This window comes from Lepisma saccharinum, chromosome 10 (genome assembly GCF_977018435.1).
Source record: "Lepisma saccharinum chromosome 10, izLepSacc3.1, whole genome shotgun sequence".
Taxonomy (NCBI): domain Eukaryota; kingdom Metazoa; phylum Arthropoda; class Insecta; order Zygentoma; family Lepismatidae; genus Lepisma; species Lepisma saccharinum.
In genome coordinates this window covers 83,640,970-83,664,142 of record NC_139238.1, presented here as the reverse complement: position 1 = coordinate 83,664,142, position 23,173 = coordinate 83,640,970, and the positions used below count along the sequence as shown (strand labels likewise).

Genomic DNA, 23,173 nt, shown 5'->3' with positions numbered 1-23,173 from the left:
ATTTTAAAATGCCTAACGCCTTAAGTAGCTGCCCTACTACCTTGACAAAAATAAACGCCTAATGTCTCAATTACCACCTCACGTCAAAATAAAACAATAAAATCTCACAATGAAACACAGTTACATGACACCAAAATACGCCTGACGTAGCCCTTACAAACGACATATACCTCTGCACTGAGGGTGCTTTCGATTTAAAATATACCGGTCCCTGTGTTCGCGGCGCCAAAAATGTATATGCACCTGCACTGATGATGCTTTCGATTTAAAGAAAAAACCGGTCCCTGTTCGGGCGCCAAAAATGTGTGTTACGCCCTCCCTTGCCCGGGAAAACAAATGCAACCACTACCTAGATAGAGGCGGCAAAATCTCCCTCGGACAAGCGAAATAGCGTTACGGTCCAGGTTAAGTTCGTGTGTAGGAACCGGTGACCGACAGTGCATAGTGATAAGCCATATCGAATAAACACAAAGACATATGCAGTTTCAGATTACCACCTCTTTACCTGTAGCCGGGAAGCGGCTAGCTGCCTACCTGAAAATCACGGGTAGCGACATGCATACGAAAATGATATAGCCCAAAATTAACATGAAAATAAAAAGTATATTCTATTCATAACAAACGAAAATGGAATCATTACAGGTCCCCACACTTGCACTCTCACATTCTCTCTCAGATTCAATCCTCATGGGGTTATCGACACAAGAAATTATACATGACATGTACAGGTTTTATGGCGACAAGCCCTAATTATTGCATTCTCAATTAATTTTATCTTACTTTTTGTCTAATCAGGTCATTTGTGATTTTTTGCTCCAGTGCTACTTAAATCCTAGCCAGCCCTTACTTAAGTTCACCTTTTGTTTTTAAAAAGAAACTAGTCGGCGCGGTGACAATACATTACTTGACCAGTATAAACAAAGGCGTCTCAACGGCAATTACATTCACGTGGGCGGACGTTTTCCTTTTACAAGACCTCACGTGGTTCAAACATAACAAATAACCTCCGTTGAGTGACGCAAACCTATACTCGCTAGCAGGCGGGACTTAAACACTTCGCCGCGACGAGCAATTCACATTACCAGGCAAATACTTTTACTAAATAGTCACACATGCGGCCTGACATAGCTAGCATTGACACATAAAAATGAACAAACCTCAAGTAGATTATGCAATTAAGCGGGCGGCGCTTTACTCTAATAGTACGCACTTTAAACAAATACAAAGGAGCACAAACAACAATGAATTTAAGATCATAAAAAAAATATCACAAGGAATAAGAAAAATTGACCTGAGACGAATAGATTACAAATGACAAGCGCGACGGGAGTTTGATATAAAATTTCGAGTTGAGTGGGCGTTTTCAAAATGTCGACGAATTTCAAGGGCGTTCTCTAAATCAATCGGGCCGTCACGTGCTGACAATCACACAGATGAATACATTACCAACTCTCAGCTTCCGAGGTGCATCCTGGCGTCGTTATGGGCGATTGAAAAACACATATTATTCACACGGAAGGTTTCCTTGGTCGCGACGATGGAGATGCGAAACGTGGTCAAACACCTAGTTCCCCGGCTGCTCTTCCTCTCGGGATCGGTGGATCTCCGTGGTATGGCGCGGTTCGGACGTCGCATCTGAGCGGTCGTTGTTGGCGTCGTCGGCGTCGTCGGGGCGTCAACATCTCTCTCTACGTCTCTCTGTCGCGGCTGGTAGGCGTCGTCGGGGCGTCAGGGCGTCAACATCTCTCTCTACGTCTCTCTGTCGCGGCTGGTAGGCGTCGTCGGGGCGTCAGGGCGTCAACATCTCTCTCTACGTCTCTCTGTCGCGGCTGGTAGGCGTCGTCGGCATCGTCGGGGCGTCAACGTGGCGGATGGTAGGCGTCGTCGGCATATCAATAGGGCGGCGTTCGGCGTTCTCTCTCTCTCCATGGCGGCGGATAGGCATCATCGGCGTAGTTTCTTCTGACATCTGGCGAATCGACGTAACGCCCTCATCTCTCTTCTTCTAGCCCGCCATAGTTTCCGGTGTTCCTCGTTTCTCAAAAATTATAAATGGCGTAAGGTAATCACGGAAACACGGTTTCGCTTCAACTTCCCCCGGCGGTTGAGGTAGGCGCACTCGTGTAGACTTACTGCCTATCACACACACTGGTGTTCGCACAACACAACAAAGTCCACTGTACACGAAAGGTAGCGCCAAGGTGCTCTCGTTCCAAGAATCGCGGCAAAACTGTATATGGAGAGTTAGCACGGAGCTGCTCTCACTACAAGGATCGCGGTAAGACTGTGTGTCGAAAAACCATGTCCTTCGTTTTATTTAGATTTTGAAAAGAGACGCTAGGCGTTCGTTGAAGTGACGCTTCCGCAGAGGTTATTCCACCACGCTCTATTGTCTCCAAACTAGGACGGACCGTGTCCGAAGTTTACTCAGACGGATTAAGCTTTCCGCCTGGCTGTCGCCCATAGCTCAATTGCAATCGCTGTCCACAAACTGATCAATTAGAACCGATTTGATCTGGCGTCCGTAATTGTCACTTGATCGTGACGAAACTCCACACATCTGTCCTTGCACATATGCCGCTGCGCTGGTATAAGTTTCATATGAATCTGACCGTTGGAAACCGAGATATTTAAATGTTTGTCAATACGGTCGAATTTCCTAAGCTTTACACGCATAGCGTGATCCTTCAGGTGCTCACCCTTAACACAAGCGAATGTCTCGTTCCTCCCGTCGGCTTGGCAAAAATCAAATATGTAATCTTACAAATTAAAACTCTCAACGCTTTGAATCAACACGTCTTTTTACCGCTACATACATGAATAATAATGATAATAATAATGACGGTAAATCTGACTGTCACAGTATTGCATAGTTATTCATGATGTTACCAGTTCAGCCTCCTTTAGGAAGGCCACTCAGGCGCAAGAATTTACTGCTTTTAATTCAATATTGGCATTCATTAATAAATTAAATGTTTTAAGATCACATTTCAAAATGTGTAGTTTCATCTTAGTTGGATTCATAGCTTTCTTAAACCTTATTTGCCAAAAATAAATAAATAAATAAATAAATAAAAGCTGCGAAAAAGGGATTGGTGCCTGATTTTGTTTTAGTTTTTTCTACCCCTGTCCAAGACTATGACTCGAAGACTAAAATTGGTAAACGCTGTAAGTGTCACAATAATTCAAACACCGTTTTCCACGTTAAACTGTGAAATGTGACATGCTTTATAATGTGATAAACGTGAAATGTGGCTGGTAGCCCTCTACGTCGTTCAAAGGGCTTGTAAAGAGGTCACTAGTGTGCACGTTCTTACGGGCTGATGTGCGGAACGATGCGATTTCCCAACACTTTCGCTTTTGGCACTTACAATGTTTATCACCTTTAGTCCTCACTTGTAATCCGGGATTTCGGGACGGCAGAAAGGAAAGATACGAGATCCCTGGATTACATTCCCTATCCAACAGCAACTTCTACTCAGTAATACCTTTGTATTTATTTCTCCAGGACAGATGCAGTGATCCAGAAGACTATACGAAGGAAGTTCAGGGACTGCACCATCTTCACAGTCGCCCACAGACTAAACACCATCATGGACTCCGACAAGGTTTTAGTCATGGATGCCGGCAGGGTGATGGTAAGCAACAAAAAGAAAGGTTCGATAAACTCCATTTTGGTGTCTGGGGAGTAGAGAAAACCCGAGCGTGGGCTGATCACGTGACCTCCACTGATATGGAGACTATGTGGGCTCAGTTCTACTTGCACCAACCCCCTCACGTTCTTAGTATATGACGAAAGTACTGTATTCGTGATATCGTTCGGTACAGACATGTACCCCTCAAAATAACATCCCTAGCAGGCCCGTATCCAGGATTTTTTAATGGAGAGGTCAAATCCAAAAATCTGGTAAAAAAGATCTGAAATGCTCTTGGAGTATTAGATGCGACCGTCAACGTTATATGTTAGTGTTGCAGCTACGTGCAATTGTAGAGTTGCAATATTATGGTCCTAACCTAACGAAAAAATTTAACTCACTCCCCTTTTACTGTTTACATTCAATTCTCAGAAGTTTTCGAATAGTGCTGTATTGCGCAACTTAACACTGTTTTCACATTTCCTTTATTTTTTCTTATACCAGCACGATTTACAGCCATGATAAAATATCTACAAAATAAATCATACTAAAGTGCGCGTCAAATCTCCTCCTTATGGCCTTGAACGGCTGAACAGCACCAGCGAATCACAGACGTGCGGCGTTGCCTAGTTCATTGACAAGGCATTTCGCTCAACCACGCTGTCTCCTTTCCGTGTGAGATTTCGACATGGCACTGCTGCAGTGCGCTGCTATTGGCTATCGCCATATGCAGGAGATTTGACGCGCACTCTAGCAATAATTCTTATAATAAAGAACATGTCTGAATGTGAGTTAACAAAGAAAGGACATTTTCCCATTAACGACTGCAGCTCTAAACATGAATTAAAAAGAATGGACTGTCTCTACTAAATTGGGACAGCTGGTAGCTTTGCATCTTTGATTACAAAACTAAAATTACGACCAAATATTGCAAACTGCAGACTTCTTCTGGAGCCTACCTCTCTTCACAAACAAGCCATTTATTTATGCTAAGACAAAATCGAAATTCTTTCAAACTATGAAAAATCGTCAGTTATTTTCGTAGGTTATTCTCCCTTTTCGGAAATAAAATAAATATTTTATTATATTTTTAACGGCTATTTATGTGCAAAATATCATTTACTACATTTTGTTGGATGCTGAATTAGATGGATCCCGTCTTGACCATGGATGTTATATACTTTTGTAGGTGTTACTTCATTACTGTATCTAACATCAGTCATCTTCATCGTTATGATTAGATTGAGAAGCACAAAATTGTCATAAGAGGCTACGTTAAGTAAAAAAAGATGTAAGTACAATTGAAAGGAAAACATCATGAATCGGAAAAAATCAACTTCACTGAATTTCACTTTTGTTTCTATTGAAGCCTCGTTCTGTATAGCTAAGTATGGCTATTGTTAAATCCGGATGAAAAATTGCTTCTTGATCATCCTGCAACCAGTTCTTATGCTTTCTTACAGGAATTTGACCATCCATACAACTTACTACAGAATGAGGGCGGTTACTTTTTCAAGTTACTTCAACAGACAGGACCATCGACTGCTGAATATCTGCACAAAATAGCTCACCAGGTTTGTTTATTACATTTACAATTTATTGAAAATATTATGCTAGAAACAAGTCACATACCAATACAGGGTAGTTCAAAATGAATGGTGCAACGGTTTTCATGTTGAATATTTATAATGTGAGTCATGTGAGTAAAACTTCCAGAGTTTTTCTTTATATTGAGGTCTTGTCGGATTTTATATCATAAAAAATAACATCATAATAACTCTGTAAAGTTGCCCCACTCATTTTGAATTACCCTGTATATTAATTGTAAATTTTAGGCTAAAAGAGGAGTTTAACATGACATTGTGGAAGTAAGGAATGCGTGTGAAAAATTACATTTAAGGTAACTTTTTAATGATATCAAAATACTAATAATTCCGGCACAGTTACCTTGACATGTAATTAACCATAATTGTTTCTAAAGCAATATAATAATTATCATAAATTACAAAATATATCCAGTGAACGAAAAGGAACAGTGGTGCAAATATTACGTAGTGATGTGTAAATCAAATGAGGAAAGCATCCAGAAGAAGAAGCGTTATATGTTAATGACATTGAGAGCGGGTTTTCAGTTCTTCAGTGAAAAAGTATCCTCATGTAAAATGTGGCCTTTCCAAATTCTGTTAACTACGTCCATCTTATGTCAAATGCTTTGCTGATGCTCTTCATGCAACGTACTATGAGAATATGCAGTGGATACTGAAGGCTCTTTCAAAATCTGAAGATCAGGAACAGCAGTATTCGAGATGACAGTGGTTCCCCCCCCCCCCCCAGGTCAATATTTTCCACTTCAAGCACTGAGGATACTATTGAAGGTTGCTTAATGATGCTGAAGAAGCAATTACCGTATTTCAGTTAATGCACGGTCATGGAAATACGGTCATAAAACTGAATGAAGCATTTTAGCATGAGAAAGCTAATTATGATGAAGTGGAGTTCTCTGAAAACTTCACAACCATCAACCAGGACGAAATTCTGTCCGGACATTGGAGGCAAACAAGAAGTTACCCTATATACAGCACGCATTTGAACTGATACTCCTACAGATTCTTTTGTAATAGTTTCAGACAAACTGCATCATGATAAATATGCAGTTAGATTATTTTTTAAAGTTGCTTTTGCAGGAAGTATTTACATCGTAACCTACAATCTCAGGCAGGCAGCCACTTCAAACAAAGATGCCTGTTTAATAATGTAGTATTCTCAGAAACATTATTGAGTTTAACTCGTATGAAATTGATTTTTTTCCAGATGACTGAAGGAGATCGTGTAATACATCTTGACCAAGAACCCAGCAACCAATATTGCTTGGGTTTGAACAGCGTGTTCGATATGGTTTTGACAGTCCAGTAAATTCAACGCAGACCTAGCCAAACAGTTATGCCAATATAGTTTCCAAATACGTAGATTTTGTTTTAAAAAAAGTGACAATTTCGGTTTATACTCTTTCTCACCTGATATTAAATATTTTGTCATAATTATTGTTATTGCATTGTTCAGAAGACCAACATTGTATTGCAGTTGGATCATTAAAATCAATTTTCAGTTGGATTTCATTATATTATTTTGAGAACAACACAACATATAAATACCCCGATGGCGTAGTGATATCGTCGTCGCCTTGTAATCAATGGGTCCCGGATTTGATACCCGGTGGAGGCACATAGTTGTTTGGATCTCAATTTAAACTATAGGTCCAGTCCCGATTAGCCTTATTGTGTATAAAGTGGACTTTAAACACCAGTCTTTAGACAAATCGTAATTCCGTCACACATTATTTTGGAAAAAATTAAGTATCAGAATGCAAAAACAATTTCAGTTGTGTCCTGGCATGATGAGCATGCTTTGAACTATTTTTCCTAACGTTAATATTTCAGAGAAAAGATCATAATTCACAAAAATTGGAAAATGTCAGTATGCACTTGCTAAGAAGTCTTCCATGAAGGTAATTCCTTCACGTGGATTATGAACACAATTATCTGTCTAGAACATCCAGATAATTTACACGTTATGCAGTCTGGAGTTTACATTGTGTCAATACATATAGCACAACAAGTCACATGTGGTACCTAGAATGTAATCGCATGAGGAAAATATGTAATTACATTGTTGTTAAAAAGTAATTCCATCACACATGGAATTGCCTGCTGGGAAACGATTGAAATAAAAAAAGCTGGGAGGCTGTTGCTAGGAAACAAATGGTCCTGAACAAATATCTTCGCAGCTCATTGCTGGGAAACGATTCAGAAAAAAACGGGGAGCCTGTTGCTAGGAAACGAATGGTCAAAACAAATATCTTCGCAGCTAATTGCTAGGAAACGATTTGTGAGTCTGTTGCTAGGAAACGAATGGCCGTAAACAAATATCTTTGCAGCTCATTGCTGGGAAACGCTTGAAAGAAAAAACTGGAAACTGAATGGTCGTAAACAAATAATTTCGCAGCTCATTGCTGAGAAATGATTGAAAGAAAAAACTAGGAGTCTGTTGCTAGGAAGCGAATGTTATGAACAATCATCTTTTTCAGTAAGTCTTGAAGCTTTCCAGGAGATGAATGATGAATAAATTATCTCGGGCTATCGATCATGTCAAATCTGCATCAGTTTTCAGGCTTTCGAGATCTATCGCCACTTTCATCTTCATGGAAGAAGTCTTCTTCTACTTTGTCCTAAAGATGAGAGTGACGTAAGCTATCGAAAGCTTGGAAACTTTTCTAGAATTGGCCTGATGGATAGCCCGAGAGAATTTAGTCATACTGGTAATCCTCTTCACAGTTAGTTGCTGAGAAACTATTCAAATAAACAAATTTGGATTGTGTTTAAGGTGGTAACATTTATGTTCACAGTTCATTTCTAGGAAACGATTGAAATAAACATATTGGTAATCTGTTTCCAGGAAACAAAAGGTTTTAAACAATTATCTTCACTGCCCGTTGCAGTGTCAAAACGCAAGGTTGTTAACACGTTTTGTGATAAGAGAGACGCGCATTTAGCAGCCTGATAAAAAAAAAAAACATTCCATTCTTCTATTTCAACTGTTTTCATCGTAGTTTCAAAATCGTTGTCCTTTATCAGTTTTCTAATATCAGGCCCATTAAATACACATTATAATTTCGCTTCTGAAAGTCCGGTAAATTTTCTTTCCATGTACTGAAAACATTCTCCCTTTTTGCAGAGCTTGGACAAACTGTTTCATTACACCAAACTTAATATGAAGTGGAGGAAGCAGGACTTTACTTTGATCAACCAGACTTTTCTCGTAGTACATATTTACTCCCATGTTGTAATGAAGCCCTAGGTGGACACACTTTGTGTGTCCAGTGATGGGCCCTATCCATCCGCACAGAAAGCAGGGGTACTTTGTGTAACCTGCCTGTTGTCCCAGAATCATTGAAATTATTTTTAGAACACCACATATTGCCAACCCATGTTCATTGTATTTCAGTTTTGTGAGAATTACAGATAGGTTCTTGTAGCTTTACTCCAGATACACAGAATGACAAACTGGAACGATCCCACACGTACTACAATTATGGATAAGCACTCGATGGCGCAACCACAGAGGGGCAGGGGGCTTTGTCCCCAAACCTTGGAGGAAAATCGATTCTAGGGGAGGCAAACATTGACGGCCAAGGGCACCTGCAGGGGAGGCACAGAGGAGCAATTGCTCCCCACGATTTAAATTTTATGCAAAATACATTTCGTAAAATTTTCTTGCTTGCTTCCCTCGCATTGCCTGCTTTTCTTAATCTTAACAACTTCAGAACCGTAGCTAGGGGGAGTCGATCCTGAGCGCCGAATGATCTAAATGAAAAAAGTTGTAAAACAGAGAATGCCATGCGCTCGCTTATTATGATTGTTTTCTGGAATGCATTGTAAATTCCCAGAGTGTGAAGTGAGACTTTTCTTCATTGATTTTGTCATGAACAATTGAAGCCTGGAATTGGTAAACGCTGTAAGTGCCACAATAATTCAAACACCGGTTTCCACGTTAAACTGTGAAATGTGACATGCTTTATAATGTGGTAAACGTGAAATGTGGCTGGTAGCCCTCTAAGTAGTTTAAAGGGCGTGTAAAGAGGTCACTAGTGTGTATGTTCTTACGGGCTGATGTGCGGAACGATGCGATTTCCCAACACTTTCGTTTTTGTCACTTACAACGTTTACTTTAGTCCTCAATTGTTTTTAGGAACAGGAGCGGCACATTTGAGAGACAATTTATGAGGTAGATGAATTGATTATTAATGTGTTTAAATAATATGTATTGTGTATATACCTAGGTATATGTATTAAAGAAACTTTGACTACGTACACAAATTACTGTTAGCATGTTGCACGTGTATTTTCTTATTTTACGTCGCTCCATGTTGCACATGTGTAAAACATGTGTTGCACGTGAAAGTTATACACGGTGTACATTATGAACCTCCGTGATTTTGTAGTCATGGGAAATAAAAACGAACACACTTGCACATTTTTTGATAATTTTATTGCAAAGAGCAACTCAAAAAGTTTCTTACAAAAAATTACCACACTTCTATGTGAGCAACTTTAGTGAAACGAAGAATGTCCAGCCAGTATTCCACTTCGCGCCACGTGCGCTGCAGCAACAATTCGGTCGCGCAAAGCATTCACGTTTTGCAAGTGCGGACGAAAACATCACGAACTTGCTCAACTGTCTCGTCGGAGACGCGTGGCGCCCCCCCCCCCCCCCCCCACCTCCCTCGCTCCGTAACACACTCCCCGTTTCCAGAAAGCTTCTGTACCATGCCCTGATGCTCTTGTCCGTTGGCGACGTTTTGATAAAGACACGACGAAACTTACGCTTCTCCGTAACAATTGATTTTGACTCAGCAAACCATACCACAGCGTGTGCTTTCTCTTGAGAAGATGTCATTTTCACCAAAGCTACGCCAGCGCTGCCACGCATCTCGCTCGCGAGAAAAACCAAAACAACTACTACACAAACTTGAGCGAATATGCCACCAAATACAACAGACTGGATTGTCGTAACTTTATTTTCTGATTTTTAACATTGCGTCGTAACCATGGAGGTTCATCATGTACACCCTGTACATATTTATTATTTATTTATTTGTTTAACAAGAATTCCAAATACAGTGTTAACCATTTTACATTGGAATGTATAACAGTAGACAAAGAACAACAAAAAGAATAACATAAAGACCCTTAAACGTTGTTGTACATAAAATAGCCTTTAAAACGTGCCTGATTATCAAAAATTCCTATTTGACCTGTTAACATGTTGAATTTGGTGGGTAGTCTGTAGAGCAAGGGGTGTTAGGGGACATTTGACTCGTCATAGTTCATGTAATGAGTCTTTTATCAGTCACATAGTTACACATATTATTTTGTACCTTCTGATCCCATTGCAGTCCCAGAATGATTTTTTTATATGTTTTAAGAGTATGGCATGAGTAGACCAAATATATTTTTTTCCACGATTTTTGGTGATGACATGTTTTGAGATATTCAAGGTCAAAGGTCAAGGTCACGTGACGAAATTATATTTTTATCCAAAGGTAGGCTTGTTATATATCACTGGAAAGCTTGTTCAATTCCCTGTACAATATGCTTTATTTGAGCTTCCTTAGCGAAATAGGGGCGGATTTACAGCACATTTAGTATAGCTAAGCGGGCTCAAAAATGGCAATTTGTGCTAACTTTGACCTTGAATAATTTAACAATAACAAGACGCACGATCCTTCAAATTTTCATAGTTACTAAGTTGCATGCATAGTTTGAACTCCCCAAATTTCATGAAAATCGGAGATGGTCAGGTTTTGGGCTGTGTTGATTTGGCATGGAATGACTCTTACGGCACGTTTCGCCAGATTTTACACGTTCCTCGTCAAGAGAACAACCTGGAAGTAGTTCCTAATGGTCCTGAGAGAGGACGCCACAGGACAGCAGTGGTTAGAGACATCTGTGTCAAAAGCGAGAACTACGTGCGCTATGAGGAATCTATCTTATCTTGAAGATCAAACTTTTATCAGTCGCAAAACATTTACGATTTGCCATCAATAGGGCTCGGAAGTTGAAGACCTATAAATTGCCAAAAAAAAGCCTATAAAAAGACCTAAAAATATCAAAAAAAGGACCTAAAAACGGAAAAAAGGACGTAAAAATGTGATCCAAATTAATTAGTAACTACTTTTAATTACATATTTAATGAATAAAAATAATATAAAATTCTGGTGGTATGGAACAGACAGTGCGAAAAAACGATATGAATGAAATGCATCTTCTTTCAGTCCAAAAATGTTTTTCTCTCGTTTCAGGGATGGTTCAAATATATTTATTTATTTCTTTCTTTAATTTATTTCTTTATTACAGAAAGGATGTTTAAGAGGTGATGAACTGATGATGATTCCAATTGAGAATGGGCAGTAAAAACGTAGTCGAAAGGAGAAGTTGCAAAAAAAGCCGTTAAGACCTAAAAAAATGGCTAAAAAAGGACCAATACGCCAAAAAACGCCGAAAAAGGCAAAAAAGGACAAATAAAACCCACCTTTTTCTGGCCTACAATGTCTCAAAATGAACATATATTATGTTAGGCCTCGTCTTCGGACACTTAGAATAAAAAGGATTTTTCCTCAGCTTCCGAGCCCTAGTGATAACGTTCAAGATTTGATTTCATTTGATTTTCGTTATTTAACGTCGCTTTTCTGCTACTTTAGTCTAATCGCGACGGTGAGGATGAGTGATGATAGAATGAAAATGGTCGCACAAAGAACACCCATGCTCTCGCAGGGATTCGAACCCGGGACCTCTGGCGTCGTAGCTCAACATTTGTTCATTATACCGACTTTCAAGAATCAGTTTTCTAGACAAACTGGGGAGAGAATTTTAATGCATGATTTCTCCATCTCCCTCAGAAAGTTTAAATGAAATTACAGTTTCCTTCCACCGTACAATGTAATTAATAATTATTGTCTCTTTTCAGTCTTTTCTGATGAAGAACAACATGGAGAATGAAACTGTAAGCAACTCGACTGCAGACGAATGACAACATTGAACGAAGCATCGAGTTTCACACTTGACATATTCTACTAGTATTACTAGGCCTATAATATATAACCGCTGATTTGCGGAGACAAAGTGTGAACATTGTTAGAACTTATTTGATATCCACGTGTTACACCAGCACGATCCAAATATAATTTTTTAATGTAATTTTTATGTACTACTGTTGAGAATATTATAATGGTTCTTGCTTATTAGGTTGTAACAATTTGTTTAACTATAGCATGTCTCAGCGGCGTGCATTCAGGATACGCAAGGTACTCACTGCGTACCCACAACACAGTAAGAAAAAAATAAACATTTTTTCGTCTTCCCCGAACATGAAAATTCAACAATTATCGCTCCGAAAGCAGTTCCACTGCAAGAAATTCCGATTTCCGCACGAACACGCTGCTGCCTTCCTGAAGGCAGTCCCGAATGATCCCGATTGTGACCGACACCCACCCGATCCGCGTTCCTGCCGATTTCCGCAGAAAGACGCTGTTTCTTCTGCTTGGTACCCTAGAAATTCGGAAGGTAACCCCATTGGCTCATATCAGCCCGACCACGTGTTTGGGTCTGCCCGCGCTTACCCTCTCTCCCACTTCTTTCCAGGTTCTAAGCATCGAGGGTACCCAAGATTTTGACAGCGTATGCAGTGTTGACAGTAGTCAACATATTTTTTTCTGGAATGCTTAGCTTACCAGCATTTAGCAGCCACGCGTAGATAGATCACTGTTGGGTTGCAATAAAAATACATTATAAAAAGTGATACAGGAATCAGACAGGAGGGCAAGAATATGTAGTGGTGGAAGATCACATATAAAATATTTATGTGAGGTTAAAGTTACACTAGCAAGTTTTTTTTTCGTATAGGGAGGTGAGGACCAGAATGGACTGTCACTGTAAAAATATGTGAACAATTTGCAAGTTTCGCACAATTCTCAGAGTATGAGAGTATCTGTTTATCTCCTTTCGGGATCAACATTTCCTTTGAGTTCCATAGCATGGGTGTTGATTGTTGACCCGACGATATGAATGAATGATAAAAGAAAAACATAATAAAAAACAATGCTTACAATGTGATTCGAATGAGCCCCCCTTCCTCCCGACAGACATTGCAAAGGGATGTACGGTAGTTTAGCTTTTGAAGTGTTCTAGGTGGGATGTATGCTGACGTATTTTCTACTTGTCCTTAATTATCTCCCTTCTACAAAATACTTTGTCGACTGGCAACTCCGATTCATTCGTCCACAAGAACGCGTGGTTTTCGGGCATAGCGGACCGGACACAACGTACTGTGGGAGGTTGACTTTTGCTTTCTTCTGTCGTGTGAAATTTGCAGCAAGTGTTTCGTTCATATTATTTACATTACGGGATCTCTATTGTTTGTCGGTGCAGTGAAGTGATAAAATAGGGGGACCGGGAGTTATTGATGACGTTCTGGAGAAGGGATTTTCGGAATTTACGAAAAAAGTGTAAACAATCCGAAATGGAAGATCTGTTCCTGATTTGGAAAAATTGTTTCAGGCAGGAGTTGTGAAGGATGGTAAGCAGTATATTAGTCATTTTGATTTTTGAGAAGAAGAAAAAATATCTCTACAGAGTGATTGACTGAGTAGAAAAACAGTGAAACTTTATTGTTGGCCTTATTCGTTGGTTTCCTCTGCGAAAGGTGTGAAATAGTACAGGATACTGAGATTTATCAAATTTATTACATGAAATTTGAAAGGACGGAAAATGATTGAATCATTTCCTTCCCGTTCAATGTTCATCGCAGTGCATGAAGGAAATAATCAAAGTTGAATTGTTGGACTCTACGTAGCTACTATCAGAATATATTTGCGAATATAAAATATCATACATACATTTTACCTCGTTACATTTGGATATTGATACAAGGATGAGAAATTTCCCATTATAAAATTGTAGAAAAAAGTTATTTTCTGAATAACATGATGGCCAGGGAGGGGTGGGGGGGGTTCTGGCCCCCATAATTCATTTCGGTTGGCCACTTGTTGCGTACCCTAGTTTAAATGTCACCGCACGCCACTGGCATGTCTAAGTTTCTAGGACTTCCAGCATTAATGCTGATAATAAATCAATGTTCGTATATTAATGATATAATGATATAATTAATGATTGCTATAATTATATGCAATACTATTTTACCAGGATGTTATTGGAAACGTTCAACTCACATGTACCTCTTGCCATAGGCGTAACTTAGCGGGGGCAAGGGGGGGGCACTTGCACCCCAATATTTTCATATTTGTTAAAATTTACAAGTTAAAGATACTTTTGTTAATATCCTAAGACCTGAGGAGCTAAGTAATAAATAATAATATATATATGATTTCACAAATGTAACAGTTATTTACTAAATAATCCTGAACACTATTTTTAAGGCATGAAACATTTTTTGACTCTCAGGGCTTCCACGATGGCGCAGTGGTAGCGTCGTCGCCTTGTAATTAAGGGGTCCTGGGTTCGATACCTGGTGGAGGCACATAGTGGTTCGGATCCCACTTTAAACAGTAGGTCCAGTCCCGATTAGCCTTACTGTGCATAAAGTGGACTTAAAACGCCAAATCAACCAACCAACCATTTTTAGACTCTGCTCCCCCAAAATTAAGCCTCACGTTCGTACCTGCTCCATGACTCTTGCAGTGCTATTTTTACAGAAAATGTAGTGTACGTACCAAATGTGGAGAAATTTACGAAAAATACTAAAAAAAAAAAAATGCATAAACTACATGTGCATTATTTTGCAACTATCTATTCATGAAAATGTATTAAGCACATATATTAGCAGTACACATGCAATCTATTTATTTATGGGGGCCTCCCCGATGGCGCAGTGGTAGCGTCGTCGCTTTGTAATCAAGGGGTCCCGAGTTCGATACCCGGTGGAGGCACATAGTGGTTCGGAGTTGTTGAGTTGATGTTTTAAGTCCACTTTATGTACAGTAAGGCTAATCGGGACTGGACTTACTGTTTAAAGTGGGATCCGACCCACTATGGGCCGGTTGTATAAACATCACTAACTGGAGATCAGATTTGACCTACGATCCGAAAGTGAACTAAGTTCAAGCTTCTATCACGTTGTATAAAGCTAACTGCAGATCTTAGATCAAATCCTGATCTTGGGTCAAAGAAATACCTTTGGCAACGTGGCAAATCCAGACATGTCGCTAGTGTGCCTGTGATGTTGCTAATTGTCCAACACTGAACAGCAAACATTTTAAACTCTGTTTCGGAAAATGCATGTATTTAATATTTGAATAAATAATATATCTGAGGTGCTGGACGTAATAAATATTCGAATATGTTGCAAATTTAGTAACATCACGTAAATTAGAATCTAAACGGCCATTTATTTTCTGTGCAAGTTCCGCGTGGATGATTTGTCCTTGACAACGAAAGCAAATATCCGTTCTCGGTTGCAAAGGGGAGAAAATATTCTTGCATAAATAGATTTTTTTTAAAAAAAATTTGTATTTCTTTTTAATGCTAAAAAGATATATAACAACTTACATATACTCGGATTTGGAGCTATTGTTCATGTAAGGAGATGTTTATTATATTTATTTTGTGATTACACGATAACATACTTCAGGTGGACCATTAGTTCCTGTAAGTACTATACGGAATTTTCCTTGCACTTGAATAACCTACGTTGTGAAATGTAAAATGTGTTTGCGTTTTCCCGAATGGAAAGAAATATTCAAGCAACAGTGGCGTTTGTCCTCTCGGATGTAAATTATGGCCAAAACAAATAATATTCGAAATAAAATATGTGTTATTTATATATCGGTAGAAGAGAAAGCTTTACCAACTAAGATGCAACGTGCTCGGTTCATAAGGCAGTAGATATATACACTACAGCCAAAGTTACATGATCTGTTCCATTCTGCGGACAACATTGAATTGCAGTAACACTTGGCTGGATGCAGTAAAGTGAAATGGTAATATTTTTATACTCGCTCTTCATACCAATGCAAGTTTTACAATGATATCAACAAGAAAATGTAAGCGGGTCATGTTTTCGGTTTGTATCAACACTCGATTGTTCTCAAGTTACTTTTCTCTGATCATGTAATTAAACAATGTTACAATATGCTCTTGCAGTTATTTAAGGCAAATTTCAAGAAAAAAATACACGGTATTTCAAACACTAAATAACAATGACACAGGATATATGGAAAGAAAGAAAAATTGAAGAAATATTTATCAATGTTCACCTCGTTGTGCATGCTTCTTCTTTATTATTATGGAAACAGGATTTTATGAATTGATTCTCCCGTCTTGCTGCATACCTTCACTTGCAACACATTTTACAAGCAAATATTCGTTAGTACAGCCATGTTACAACAGCTGAACTACGGTCAATGTCTGCTGATCGGAGAAAAATCGCGGATCAACTTTGATCGCAGATCGCAGGGACTTATTCTCAGTTCAACTTTTATACAACACAAATTCAGAGTTCAGCGTGACTGCAGATCAATTTTACTGGCTAATCGAGGATCGACTGTTTTATACAATCGGGCCTATGTGCCTCCACCGGGTATCAAACTCGGGACCCCTTGATTGCAGGATCAGGATTTGATCTAAGATCGACAAATCGACAGTTAGCTTTATACAACGTGATAGAAGCTTGAACTTAGTTCACTTTCGGATCGTAGGTCAAATCTGATCTCCAGTTAGTGATGTTTATACAACCGGCCCATAGTGGTTCGGATCCCACTTTAAACTGTAGGTTCAGTCCCGATTAGCCTTACTGTGCATAAAGTGGGCTTAAAACACCAAATCAATCAATTTATTTACTTAAAAATTATATTTATAAAACACTATCTTGCCAGATTGTTATCGAAAACATTCAACTCATACAGTGGCGTTCCAAAGCAGGGGTTGGTGAGTGTCATAACACCACCCCTTTGTCCCAGTATCCTAAAAAAAAAAATAACGTCAAATGCAGGGAAAGATGGAAAAATGACGACTTACTACTCAAGAAAGTATACGTATCGACTTCCTTTCGAAAATCCTGGGCAAGAAATTTACATTTTTTGTAGTGTTCTTTACTACACACACACACACACACACACACACACACACACACACACACATTTGAATTAATATATATATATATATATGCCAAAATTTAGAAAGAGATGGGAAATTGCCCCTCATATAAGGGATAAGATTGAACATATTGAAGTAGCTTCAATTAAATTTCCTTGCATAACATGAAACCATGAACCAACCTACGAGAGTTAAAGTTATCTTGGAATTCAGTGCCCCAAACGACGTATATATATATATATATATATATATATATATATATATATATATGTAATATTGCAAAATTTCGGGAGGGGCAGGCCGATTAGACCATGCCTGGCTTCGGCAATGATTGTGTGCGTTCAATCAGTAACGTGCACTGAGGAGTAGCTAGTCTAGCAGAGATAGATCAATCAATCTCACATCTCTAATTATTTTCAAATCACATTTTGGCGAGGCTTTTCCGCGCGAATTTTAAATTTGTACACTTTTGGAGAAAAATCGAAGGATCTCGGGCACTATGAGAGCAATCTACATCAGATAACTTTTGTTTTGCAGCTAAAACATCAGGACATGCAACCGTGTACAATTCAGAACACCGAACGGAGGGGGGGGGGGTTTGGAAGGGGGCCGCGACCCCCGAATTTCAATGAGAAAAAACATAAAAATCCAGAGTTTGCCCCTTCTTCCCCCGCTATTTTGGGAAGAGAACACGAACTTGAGTCTTGTTTTCAAAGAATGGACGTTTCCCAAGAGAATGAAACCTGTTTCATGTTCCTGGGTGCCATACAAGTTGAATAATGAGCCATAATGTGAAACCCAGCTCGACAAACAAGGACTCGAACACGTGACCTGTGCATGTTGAAAGGGGAAAAAAGTGATCCAACCTAGACGAACGTTTTTCCCAGAAAGACTGTTAGACGGTGACAACGGCGGACAAGACCCTCATTTTGCGTGTCATCATACCCACAGTTCTTATGCAACACTTTTCTTTCACGCGCTTCTCGTCCTTCGGTGCGATCCGCGCAGGCAAAGCTGGCCTAGCTCGCTCTTCCTCCGCCTCACCAGTTCCAGGTAGAAACGACCACCCAAAGGGAAAGGTAAGATTTCTGCCTCTACTTCCTTGCCCCCACCCTCGCTCCGAAGGTTGAAAGCCCGTGCTTTCAGGTCCCCTAGTCTATCTCTATAGGAACAGATAGGGGATTGGTTTTCCTTAGATTTCTTTGTAAATCCTCTAAAGAGCATAGGGAGATATTTTCTGCAGTACTTATGTTCTCTGTATTTACACGTTGTACAGTGTCTCTCAAATTTTATAGGACAACAACATTTTAAACTAGGCAACCCAATTTACACAAGGCGTTGGTGGGTTGCGTGTAGTGTTAGGCTCAATTTCAGGGTTGCGACATGCACAATAGATATTTATAAAATACGCGAAAGATAAAAATCTAAGTATTATTGTATAAAACTAGAAAAAAATATCAGTATTACACTTGTTGCAATTGAGAAATACTTTCTGAAAGAAAGAAAATCGATTTTCTAGTACTTCATTGCTGTTGAGTCTATACAAAGAAAAGAGGAGAGAGGAAACGGAAGGGGACAAAAGAGAGGGGAAGAGGAAAAGTAAAGAGGGAAGAAAATAGAGGACAGAAGTGGATAGGAGAAGTAATGAAGAGAAAGGAAAAGATTCGAGGAAAGATGATGAAAATAGGTCAAGAGGAGATACGAGGACGATGTCCTAAAACTTTTGAGGGACACTGTACAATACGTATGCATGTAATATGGGATGTAGTTTTATTAGTTATGAAATGGAACCGTATTATGTGCAGACAATAATGTTATGCTTCTTTTTCCTTCTTTTTCCCAAATATGGAATATATAACAAATATTTGCTCAGGCTCTCTCTCGCTCTCGTTTTAGTAGTGTTTATTTAAATATAATACTATTGTTATTACTTTGACATGCTACTTAGTCGGCCGGTTCAAATCCGGGAACTTTTCTAACGGTGGAAGCGGCCCCGGCGCCCACCCAGCGTCGAATAACATGGGTACTTGGGGGAGACCCTGGGGGGTAAAGGCGGTCAGGGGCGTGATGCTGATCACATCACCCCCACTCACGACCGGATCAAGAAAGTGTGGGGCGTTACCCCCTCACCCCCTATACGCCTTCATGGCGTGGTGCTATGCACAGGGGAACACTTTACCTTTTTTTTTGCTACTTAGTCTATCTCAAATAATTCCCAGCTTGACGTTATATATTTGGACATTTCAAAAGCCTTCGATAAAATAAATCATAATCTCCTTCTTCATAAATTACAATCCAGATTTAACATCCATGGGAAATTTCTATCCTTACTACAAGACTACCTGAGTGCACGTGAGCAGCGTGTTATCCTTCATGGCACCTCTTCCAGCTTTCTTCCTGTTTTGTCTGGAGTTCCCCCAAGGGAGCGTCTTAGGCCCTCTTTTGTTTCTTCTTTACATGGATGATCTCCCAGACAGACTGTCCTCTCTCCCTATAAATATACTTCTGTTTGCCGATGACTGTAAACTCTTCACAGAAATCTCATCAGAACACGATCCTTTAATCTTACAGCAAGCTCTTACAGAACTACTTGTGTGGTGTCGCCAGTGGAAACTTCAATTGAATCCTAAGAAATGCTCCTGCCTCACCATTTCCCTAAGAAGGAACAAACTCGATTCTGCTTAGTACTATCTTGAAAACAATCCCATCAAAAAAGTTTCCTCTCAAAAAGATCTCTTGGTTATCATCGACGAAAAACTAAACTTTAATTAGCACATTACGAACACTACTAAAAGAGCAATGCGTCTTCTCGGTCTTCTGTACAGATTCACTGAAATCCAAAACCAATCATTTTTTATTTTCGAAAGTGGGTGGGAGTTACATGTACTCTTTTTTTAGTACTCATTCATCATTTTCCAATCTTTTCCTGTTTTTGTGGGTTTTTTTTTTTATGAATACTGAGCCCTAAAGGGGGAGGGGTATGACCCATACCAACGCCACTAATTGCTACCCCAAGTAACGACGTCACCGCACCTCACTGCGTTCAATTGTTCAACAGTCTACACTTTCCGGTCGGGAATCGGGTGTGATGCGAGCAGAGTAAAACACCCGTTCTGGTCGCCATACAATCGCCATATTTCCGTTGCGTTTAAATGTATTTGCCCGAAGCTTATGCGATTATCGTTGCACACACTTGGAGATAGTTCTATTTTTCGCCACCAGAGAGCATCTTATGCTGGTTGGGTAAAGGCTTACCGTTATTTCGTTTTTTTTTTGATAACGTGCACAGTGCGTGTTTATGCTGATTTTTAAAAAGTACAAAAAAAATACATAATCTTTCAATAAATATTGCAATGTGTAAATTATAAAAAATGCAACATTTAATTGAATTATCTATTAGAACAGAATCTAAGCTTTCATTTTATATATAATACATTGTGATACCATTAATAATGTATTTTTCTGGATTTTTTAAAAAAAATGCCCTAAAACGTCCGTCCAGAGGTAAAAGATGCGTGAAAACCGTCATACCGGAAAGTGTTAACGAACAGTACATCATCATTGCTCTGCGCACAAGACTTGAACAGAGTTTGAATGCCGCAACAGTTGGTACCCTTGTGCGTGGCGAGTTTCTTCTGGGAGGGGAATTCCCTTCTTATCTCTGTTGATATTGAGTGTTCGTTCAATTTAATTCTCGTGAGGTGCGTGTTATTTCGTATTCGAGTCTCGCAAATCTGTTGCCATTTCGAAGAAACTTGTGAAACATATTGATTTTTGTTGGAGGCATTCACGAGTGCTACTACAGTTAGTGTGCGAGGGACACTGAACAGTGCATGATGTCTTTACTAAGAGGACTAGCAGGTCAGTAAAGATTAGATAAGGGACAGTTTGATTAAATTCATTTAGGTTTAGCACACACTGAAGATAGCTGCATTCCTATTACAGCGATAGTTTTGTTTCGCGGTGGACGATATAGTATGTTTAGACACATCTTGACCAATGTGAAAATCAAGGTTTGATTTTTCTGTATTTTACTTGGCTTTTCTGCCACTTTTGTCTAATCGCGAAGATTAGGATGAGTGGTGATGTGATGAAATTTATGAAGGGTCACTCACATAGAACACCCATGCCCAGGCCGGGATTCGAACCTGGGAGCGCTGTGATAACCACTCCGCCACTGAGGTCCGCTTGAAGATCAAGAGTGATGCAGTGGCGCAGGAACGTTGTTAATTTTGGGAGTATCAAGTTGAGTTTTAAGTCCACTTTATGCACAAAGGCTAGTCGGGACTGGATGAAAATGGGATGCAAATTACTATGCCTTTACCAGGTATCGAACCCGGGACCCCCACAACACATATTTTCACTTATTTCACTCAGGAGATTAAAACTTTCACATATTCTATACCGCGCTCCCATGATTAGGCAGCTGCAAGTCTGGCAATCCGTCTGACATGGAATATTCACCTGTTCAGACACGAATCGTAGCAGTGGACCCGTTCGAACGGTTTTATTCAGGAGAGACAGCAGGTACTGGGTGGGACGACTGTAGGGGTGACCAGACATGTCCTCCTTTTTAGGTGTCTGTCCGGCATCCAGGCGGATTTTTTAGAAATCGGTAAATGTCCTCCTTTTTTGGAAAGAGTATTCGCGATTAAAATTACCACCTGAGCGCTAGTGTCGCTTCCAATATGGCCGCTCTGCGTAGGATAGATCTTTGTTTACATTCAGTAGTAGTACGTAATAGCAGCGTGTTGTTATTGCTGGTATGGAAGAAACGTTTAAATTACGCGTTATATTTAAATATTGCGAATGCGATGTGAATTCCAGGAACTAAAACGAAGGTGAAGCTGTGCTGAAAGCGAAGCATTTAATTATGATAATAAAAATAACACGGGAAACGCACACGAAACTAATGTATAGGCTACGCACTGGTTTTTCAAAGCGGTGCTGTTTCATCTGCACTGCACCTCGGTTGTAACTGCCTAACTGGGGCTCTCAGAAATGATTTGAAAATAAATCAATTCACCTGTATTGCAAAGCTTGGGCAGGAAATAAATGTAAACATGCCGTTGCAGTTTTTTCCCCAAAGAGGCAGGCTGGTTTAATAACAACACCGGATAATGATAATAATAATGACAATAACAACAATTTCATAGAGGCTATTTTCAGTATTCACTAAAAATTGACTTACTGAATAAAACAGCAACATTAGCATGTCAATTATGTTTTTTGACTTACTTCTATGGTTACGGACATTAATTAATTCTCAAACTATTTTCATCTTCGCACTTAATCGACTTGCACCTGTTCCAAATTACATACATAATACATTGTTTTCGAAAAAAAGTTATATTCATAAAGAACAATTTAAAACTTACTTTCATGGCAATAAAATCATCTTTCCGAAAGATTATTTCGGAAAATAAAGTGAACAGACTCGTGCATTCTTCGTAATTTCCTTGCCGCATTTCAGTTATGACAATCTTGTCAATCAGTTCTGTTTTCCCTGATTTATTTAAATATTTCTTTTTGTTGATTCCACGGTGTGGAAAACACATGTAAGCTTTTCACTTGTCCTGAACCACAAAACGATTTAGAGCAAAAAACTGAACAGTATATGTTCCCCATGCTTTGAACGGCTTCAACACGGCGAATTGCAGCGAAGTGTCCTACGTGGAGTGGTTCCTGGAAATCTCACCAGATGGCATATCGGATATTTTTAATCGCGAATAGCATTGACCATAGCAAATGTGCTGCATACAGAATGCTTCATTTGGGGCACGTTAAATATTCTGAGAAATGCTCACCTAGCATCTGGGAGCTCAATACGATCACTTTCCCGACTGAGTCACTAGTAGGGCGCATATGTAAGGC

At 39.5% G+C, this 23,173-nt stretch overlaps 2 protein-coding genes across 3 annotated transcripts in view; both read left to right on the top strand.

Annotated features, from left to right (window-relative positions):
* Positions 1-12,432, top strand: part of LOC145993999 (ATP-binding cassette sub-family C member 4-like) — a 215,507-nt gene extending 203,075 nt beyond the window's left edge. For both annotated transcript variants that reach the window (XM_083130042.1, XM_083130043.1), the window contains exons 24-26: positions 3,509-3,638; positions 5,099-5,209; positions 12,159-12,432. In XM_083130042.1, the coding sequence (XP_082986168.1) occupies positions 3,509-3,638; positions 5,099-5,209; positions 12,159-12,221 (304 nt within the window). In that variant the 3' untranslated portion in view covers positions 12,222-12,432. The remainder of the gene's footprint in view (positions 1-3,508; positions 3,639-5,098; positions 5,210-12,158) is intronic.
* An 8,586-nt stretch (positions 12,433-21,018) lies between these two features.
* eIF2A (eukaryotic translation initiation factor 2A) overlaps positions 21,019-23,173 on the top strand; it is a 96,553-nt gene continuing 94,398 nt past the window's right edge. Inside the window, exon 1 of the mRNA XM_083130040.1 lies at positions 21,019-21,160. Coding sequence (XP_082986166.1) covers positions 21,133-21,160 — 28 coding nt within the window. The 5' untranslated portion in view covers positions 21,019-21,132. The remainder of the gene's footprint in view (positions 21,161-23,173) is intronic.